At 41.6% G+C, this 8,412-nt stretch overlaps 1 protein-coding gene across 2 annotated transcripts in view; it reads left to right on the top strand.

Moving 5' to 3' along the window:
* Nucleotides 1-18: 18 nt before the first annotated feature.
* CTPS2 (CTP synthase 2) overlaps nucleotides 19-8,412 on the top strand; it is a 79,472-nt gene continuing 71,078 nt past the window's right edge. The window contains exons 1-5 of one of the 2 annotated variants that reach the window (XM_009940652.2): nucleotides 19-101; nucleotides 3,021-3,226; nucleotides 5,715-5,885; nucleotides 6,164-6,264; nucleotides 8,178-8,294. In XM_009940652.2, coding sequence (XP_009938954.1) covers nucleotides 3,061-3,226; nucleotides 5,715-5,885; nucleotides 6,164-6,264; nucleotides 8,178-8,294 — 555 coding nt within the window. In that variant the 5' untranslated portion in view covers nucleotides 19-101; nucleotides 3,021-3,060. Of the gene's footprint in view, nucleotides 102-219; nucleotides 433-3,020; nucleotides 3,227-5,714; nucleotides 5,886-6,163; nucleotides 6,265-8,177; nucleotides 8,295-8,412 lie in introns of those variants that run through there. The other variant, XM_075428935.1, reaches the window with a different exon arrangement.

Below are 8,412 nucleotides of genomic sequence, written 5' to 3'. Positions count from 1 at the left end.
CGCCTGCGGCGGGGAAGGGCGGCGCGCTAGCCTCCCTCTCGCCTCTCCGCCGGGGGGGGGGGCGGAGGGGAGAAGGCGGGGCGGCGGAGCCGGCGCGCGAGGTGGGGAGCGCGCCGCGGGCGGGGGGGGTGCGCGCGGGGCCGGAAGGCGCGGGGCGGGCGACCGCCTTCCACTCGCTGGGGCTGTTCGTCCCTCGGCGGGCAGCCGCGGGCCGGGCTCGGGGCTCGCAGGCTCTTTACCTGCGGCTCGGGGCCGGGCGGCCGGGCCTCGCCTCGCCTCGCTTCGCCTCCCTCGGAGGGGTTCGCTTCAGTTCGGCGGCCCCCGGCGGTGACCCCGCGGCCGTTGGCGGGCGCCCGCGCCGCCTCTTGGCTCTGGAGCTGTGGGCTGCAGTCCTCAGAGGCTCCTGCCCGGCCCGGCCTCCGCCGCCGTGAGGTAGCGGCCGCCCGGGTGCTGGGGCCGGGCCGGGGCAGCCCCTCGCCTGGGCTGGGCCGTTTGTGCTGCTGGGGGGAGCGCTCCGGAGCGGCGGCGGGAGGCGGCGGGCTGCTCTGGGTGAGGCTGAGCGGAGCGGCCGGTGCTCCGCTCTGCCGGTGTCCAGCTCCCGGGCGGGTGTTTGCTTCCAGTGTTCTCCTTTTGCTCTCCCTCCCCTGCCTCTTGACTCCCTTCTCTTTCCCAAACCACCCGGAGCTCTTTGCTCCTGGTGCAAGTGAGCATCGTGTTTCCTGATGCTGCTGGGGAAGCACCGTTCTCCCTAAAATCACAGCGGGCTTTTCGCTTTGGTTCCTGTGAGCGAGGTGGTAGGGCTTAAGAGTTTTGAAGTGGCACATACTCAAGGTTTATACCTGTTGAATTAATTTCTCTCCCCCCCCTCCCCCCCCCCCCCCTTTTTGTTTTTCTGGAAGTAGCTTTGGAAATGGCTTAGGTGGTTACAAAATGTTAATGTTGACAGCAACATTGGCTGATTTATGAAGGAAGAGTCTGAAACAGAGGAGATAGGCTCCAAATCTTAAAATCTATGCTATTAAAAAAACTTACATGTTAAAATTAAATGGCAGGGGAAAGTTAATTCCTGATGATCATTTTCTTCTGAGTTCAGTACTTTCGATGGTCTTCCTTTTGTCCAGATTGACAAGGAAACAATAATTCCTATTATGAAGAAACGTAAGAGTATTGGTTACAAGCATTGTTACGTTCTTGAACTCTGCCTCCTGAAGATCCAGGCCTTGTTTATGTTGCTTCAGTGTAGTAAGAGGAGGAGGTACAACGCCCATTCGCTAGCTGCTGCTTGCTACCAGCGGTTGAAGAACCGTACTGCGTTGGTTTATCCTGAGTGCCATTAGATCATACGTTGTTGCATGTTGTCTTGGACGAATTAAATACTTAAGTAAGGAAAGATTTTTTTTGACCCTAGAATTTTTGCTTTGTGGTGAGCCATGCTGTCGTTGTTCCAAAATTATTCCAGTGATTAACCTCGAACAGCTGCCTGAATGTAATGTGAACATAATTATGGATGACGTACACACAACATTGTCCTGTTTCGGATGAGATGCAGAAATGGTGGCCAAATCTCTGCTTGTGGGAAAGCCGGATGAAGTAGGAGACAAGCAGGGACAACATCAACAGCAGTCGATGCGAATGGCAGATTATAGCAACAAGCAGGGTGATGAAGAATTTTTAGTTAGAAGATCAGAATTCTTAGGGGAGGGTCTCCTCATCTTTTTCTAGTTATTCTGGATCCCTTACCATTCATACTCAGCACAAGGTGGCATGGACATATTGGCATCTGTTAGATCCCCCCCATCATGATTTACGTAGTGTGATACTTAAATCTCTTGGTTCGTAGCAGGTCTTTTTTCAGTTTTAATTATCCAGGCTTCTTATAAATTTTCAAGAGAGGAAGTTTCTGTATCTGAATAGCCATCGCTGCATAGGCTGATACTATTGTAGAGCACTGTGAAATATGGTGGTGTATCTGATCAAGGCTTCAGTACCATAATATGCATTAACTATCATGTTTCTATATTCAGGGTACAGTGTTTGTGAGTATTCATAGTTCCCTCTTGTGAAGAATCATTTATTTCACAGTCTAGACAGGGAATGAGAGGCTCTTGACACGTTAGCTGCGCCATAGGTCGTGGAGCTACTCCATCCAGGGTTGCTGTTCTGGATGCAGGATGCTAATGAGTGTCATAACATCGGGTGTTTCTTTAAATCTGAACCTTAAGACAGATACAGTGTTGTTGTTTTCTAGAACAGCATCAACTCTTACTCTGCATCATAGTCCAGAGATGCTAAACGATTTGTTTTCTGATTTTTTTTCTCTCACAGTAGTTCCTTGGAGAGGGAGAACGGGTAGGTGTGTGAAGAAGGGACTCCAGGCTCTTGAGCAGTAACGTAGTGTAGTAGAAGTATGGACATTCTGGTTCAGTTTTTCGTTCCTGGTCTCATGTTCTACTGATCGGTAGGAAATTGTAAGGCTTTTGGTGAAATAGTTGATACACTGTGAGCTGGATGGTATAACATTCTGATTTTAATAGATATTTTGAGCTACAGTCACTATTTTTGAAGGTAAAGCTACTGGGTAGAGAATGTGAGTGTTCTGGCTAAAGTAGCAATGAACAATCTTTGAGCTAACTTCTCAAAACACAGGTGAAATTATGAACTACTTAAATTTAGAAGGAATCCAGGGTGAGATTCATCTTGCCTAACGTGTGGTTCTGAAAGTTAGCTGCTTTTCCTGTCACAGGGGAGGAATATATCGGATGAACTGTGTTTCTTTCGCATCTGCGCAGGGCAGTGTATCAAAGTGCTATCTGTTTTTCCACTGACTGCAGAGTGGATTTAGGTGCTTAGCTTAACATATTGGTGTATCACCTGGGAGAGGTGAATCCGACTACCAGATTCCAAAATGGTCATTTGTGTTTGTTTCTGAAGGTTGTTTCAACTTAGATTCTTTGCATATGGGGGCTGTGTTCTTCCCTGACATGAATGTGTGTTCATCAGATGTGTCTTTGTCATTTTAGATTTCCAGCTCGAGATCTGTGTGTTTGTGCTGATTTTCCGATGAAGTACATCCTGGTAACTGGTGGTGTCATCTCAGGCATTGGCAAAGGGATCATTGCAAGCAGCATTGGCACCATACTGAAATCATGCGGTCTACATGTCACTGCCATCAAAATTGATCCTTACATAAACATAGATGCTGGAACCTTCTCACCGTATGAACATGGTATGAAGGGCAGTGCTGCTCCCTTTTGCAGAAATATTTGTATTCACAGTCATGTGGTGTTTTGGTTGATTGTCTTTTGTTTTTCAAAAATAATAGCATGGTAGTTATTAGTCGTTTTATAATCTATTTCACAATGCAAGTTTGTTCCTTACTATGTGTTTTCAAGGGCGTTGTCTGCTCAAAGTGAAGAGCGGAGAAGCCAGTTTGTTGAAGATACTTTTATGAGTAGATGCTTTCTTTCTGTAAAATACCAGTTTGTTGGGAAAATCCTAGCCGTAGGCCTTCTTCAGTTAATGCTATCTTCAGTTCTACTTGATTAAAAAAAAAAAAAATTGAAATAGTACTAAGGAACTTATTTGAAACTCAAGTCCTCAACAGTTACTTGTGACTGCTGTTTTCTGGCTGTCAGGTGGCAGTGCCTTCTAGTATAAGTGTCTTCATCAGAGTTAGATTAAGTTCTCATTTTAGTCAATGAGGATCTAGTCAAAACCATCAGTGAAAGATTAGAGACCCAGCTGGTGATACCATTTTAAAGCAGATGCTTAGTTTGGTTGGTTAGTTCTCTAAGCTATGTTGATTGTATTGGCTACATTGCTGATGAGCTACAAGATGGTCTGACAGGCATTTATAGTGATCTCCTTCTCTGGAGATATTCAAGACGCACCTGGACAAGGTCCTCTACAGCCTACTGTAGGTGACCCTGCTTCGATAGGAGGGTTGGACTAGATGACCCACAGAGGTCCCTTCCAACCCCTACCATTCTGTGATTCTGTGAACGTTCCTTCAGCTGTCTGGCTTGTTACTTGTACATTCATTAAAAACAGTGGTATTCAAAATTCCAAAGTACCTCCAACCAATAGACATTTGTAATTATTTTTGTTTGTCAGATTTTGTCTGCTTGCTCTTAGTCTAGACCAAAATTTTTGAAACTAGAGATAAATGTGTTTATCGCCTGAACTGAAAAAAGACCACTTTGCTTTTTAAGTGGAGGAAGAGCACAACACATCAGACCTCTCTCAAAAAGCCGCATTTAGTCCTGCGCTTTCAGAAGCACATCTGGTGCTACTTAGGCAGTTGACTGGGGAAGTTCTGCCTTTACCTTTGGTGGTAAGACTCCTGCGATGACTTCAGATTGTGAGGAGGTGTTCCTCCCCTGGATCTGGTACAGGAGAGAGGGGACACTATGGTATGTAATTCCCACACTTCCCTCCCCTCCACTCTGTTCACCTAAGTGTTTAGATTCTTACTGTTTGTGAACGAACACTGGCTTGCTGGGTAGTAAGTAGAAATTCACACATGCTGGAGTGGCAGGCCTTTTTTGTTAACGTTTTGGCAGAAATATGATTGAGTCAAAGGATTTTAATCTGGTGATTTCCAGTTAACTGAAGAGCGTTTTTTAAAATAAATTATATATTTTAAAAGGTGTTTTTTTTTTCCTTCTCCTTCTTCCAAGAACTGCTTATGAGAAACATTGTTTCGACTGTACGTCTGTTAGCTTAAATGATGACTTAGTACAGAAGAGGTACTCAGTGCCTCACAGGATCAGGCATAAATCTTCCACTCTGATGTACACATTGTGGTGTTTTTGTTATACTGTTCATGGAAGTAAAGTGTTGTATCTTGGTGGGATGTATATTTCCATAGTCCACACTATACCTTCAGAGGGATTGCTTCTTTTTTTTTTTTCTTGTATATTAGTTCTTTTGTTTAGCTGTTGATTCATTGGCTCATGGCAAAATATTTTATGGTTTTTCTGAAGATCTTACCTCAAGATCTAGCACCTTTAGTTCCTTCAAGTTGGCTTGATTCAGAATTTAGAGATTCTTTAGAGATCTAATAAAAGTCTGAGCCTGAAGAATATTTTAATTAGATTTTTCAAGGTCAGAAATAACCCTCGCTGTGGTCATAGAACCAAAATACACAAGATGAAAAAACTGAATATGAAACAGTGATCACGTTTGAAGAAACATTTGTGTTCATCATAACTTTACTCCTCATTCAAGCCTTAATTGTTAAAATACATCCAAACAACAAGAATTTATAGTGAAACACTTCGAACATGTGTAATAATTCATGCTTATAAAAGCGCAGTGGTTGGCTCCCATGTATGAACTAATGTTTTATTTGTTGCTGATTCATGATTCCTGGAGATTCTTTACTTCCGGTCAAGGATTATAGCATGCTGTTGAAACGCTGGTGAAATATTTTGCAGTCACTTAAATATTTTGGCAATATAAATTTATTTGCAAAACTTATGTGACTGAGGGATAGACATTCGATGTAAAAGTGATGACCTGGGTATTAAATCACACAGAATGACAATGCAGATTGAGTTGCAGCATGTGCTTTATTGATACGGTGTTGAGTTATGTCATTTTAAAAAATGTTTCTTTGATTTTAAGATAAGTTTGTGGTATTCCTGCTGTGTTTTTAATGCTTTCTGGTTATTTTATTCCTTTTCTGTCTGTGTTTACTTTCTTTTTTTCAGGTGAAGTTTTTGTATTGAATGATGGTGGAGAAGTTGACTTAGATTTGGGAAATTACGAGAGATTTTTGGACATCAATCTCTATAAAGATAACAACATCACCACTGGAAAGATATATCAGCATGTCATTAATAAAGAAAGACATGGTGATTACCTGGGAAAAACTGTTCAAGGTGATATTTTTAATTCTGTGGGATACTAGTCCATTCAGTCTTCACAAAGGACTGATCAGCTAGAACAGGCTGCTCCTTGGTGAATCACACTATTCCTTTCTCCTTCCCAAGAGATACAGGCTGTAATATTGGGCTTCTGGGTTCAAGGGAAGGAAGAATAGAAAAAGGAACTGGTAGTTTACTTTTGACTTCCTGATCATTTTCCCTCTTTTGCATGCAAAGACTGGTACATGGGCCTAATGTAAGATATGCTTGCCTTCTTTGGTTTTGTCTTGTAGTTGTTCCACACATCACTGATGCAGTTCAGGAATGGGTGATGAATCAGGCGAAAGTTCCGGTGGATGATGACAGAAAAGAGCCACAAATTTGTGTAATTGAGGCAAGTTTGGAACTTTTTAGGATATATACCTACAGTGAACACAAAGAGCTGGCTTGCTTTCTCTTTGCTCCTTACTCTAAAAAGGTGTCAGACTGAAGTTTTATGGAGAGCAGCAATGCAAAGACAGGTTTTATATTCTTTGGTTTGTTCTGAGAATGATAGGCGTAGTCTTGTCCTTACAGCTTCTGTTTACTTGACTAAATCGCTGCTAGAATACTGCTGGAACTGAGCTACTTAAGAGTTTATTAATTTATAAATTAAAGTGGCCAGTTACTGTAATGTGAAATATCTATTCTGAGATACAGACATTTGACCGAAGCCTTATACTGTTAATAGTATTAAAAAAACTTGTGTAATACCCAAAATTTACTATGGTCAGTCAGTAGGAGAGCCTATAACATTCTAGCTTTTCATATGGCTTCAAATGTCCATCTTGTTGCTCATGGTCGTGTTTAAAGGAATATATTTAAACACCTTGTAAATTAACTTCCCTTAACTTTGTTAACCATTTAACTGGCTGATGTTCAGTGCAATGGAAACAATGAGTTTTACCCATCCATAGCAGGACATTGAGACAACTGGAGGAAAGGCAGTCAATAGGTGCTAGTATGACCATTACAGCGGAAAATACAGAAAAAGATTATACTTGAGAATTGGACAGAAGAATATGTCATAGGCTTAATTCCAGAAGCGACCACCGTAATCAATAATGTGATAAGCTTTGTGGCCCAGGCCACAGAGTTGCTCAGTATTTCTTACACAGAAGAATCTACCTTGATTGAAATATACTTGTTGGAATAGCTATAAATCTTTTTGATGACGTGCACAGTGAGAGTCAAACATTTTATATAAAACAAAGGTAAAAATACTAAATATAGAAGTTGCACAAGAACATTAATAAGTGATGGGCTTGTCAGTCCTTGAACTTCAAAGCTTAATTTTCTGTTTCAAAGAATCACAGAATGTTCGGGGTTGGAAGGGACCTCTGTGGGTCATCTAGTCCAACCCTCCTGCCAAAGCAGGGTCACTTTCCTCCATGTAAGGGGTTTTTTTTTTGTTACAGCTTCAGCCTGATAAAAATATTTTTCTCCAGGACTTTAAGCATAATTGTAATTTTTTTTTCGTGGCAAAATCCTGAAGGAGTTAGACTGAATATGTGTGTCACCTTTAAATGTAGCTGTCAGAAGTTTTTCTGGTACTGGGTGAACACGGGCATGCAGTTCTGTCAAAAGCCACTTGGTGGCACAGAAAGATCATTCTGAAATAGAACTACTTCAGACAGACGTGTTAAACACTGCTTTATGCAGTGCTTAGTCTGCTACAGCTCTTTGTTTTTGAAAGACATCTAATTTCTGTCTTTATTAACAAGTTTTCTCGTGGACTTAGTCTTGGGTTTTGGTATGATAATAAATATTTAAAGTCTTTTATAATATGAAATCTTATTTCATGTTGTCTGCATGGTATTTATTGATGTTGGAAAACTTATGATAATATTGCTAACTGTCTGTATCTTCTTGGTCACAACTGTTCATTGATCCGACAGGCAGGAAAATAAAGTTTTTCTGTAAAAAACCTTTCACAACAGCCTAACTATAGATTACTTTTTCACCACTTTGAACGTAGTGTGAAAGTGTGTACTATTTAGTAGCACCACACATCTTCACATGGAAAGCTTGTGTGTGGTGTGAAGTGAGTAGAACAAAACTGGAAAATGGTTTTATGTTTTCCACAGGAAACAAAATGCACAGAATACATGAGGGTTCTTTGCAGAGTATGGCTGCAAATTTTGGTTGTCAGTTTTTTTAAGATAAAAATTTCAGAAAACTTGTTGAATATGTAAGAGAGAGACTTTTTTCTTTTCTCTCTCGTTTTTGCTTTCTGCCACTCTGATAGACCCAAGCTTTCTTTTTCAGCTGGGTGGAACCATTGGAGACATTGAAGGAATGCCATTTGTTGAAGCATTTAGACAGTTTCAGTTCAAAGCAAAAAGAGAGAACTTCTGTAACATCCATGTTAGTCTAGTACCACAGGTAAGTTATTAAAATTAATAAAATAGATTTTACTCTATATTGGGCTTTATATCAGTTTACTTCTCCCATTGACTCTTTCATGCTTGAGGGTTTTAGAGACAGAGGCTTTGATAATTAC

Source organism: Opisthocomus hoazin, chromosome 1 (assembly GCF_030867145.1).
Source record: "Opisthocomus hoazin isolate bOpiHoa1 chromosome 1, bOpiHoa1.hap1, whole genome shotgun sequence".
In the NCBI taxonomy this organism is placed as follows: domain Eukaryota; kingdom Metazoa; phylum Chordata; class Aves; order Opisthocomiformes; family Opisthocomidae; genus Opisthocomus; species Opisthocomus hoazin.
Note: the sequence above shows the minus strand (reverse complement) of the source record. Positions and strands in the feature narration are given on the sequence as shown.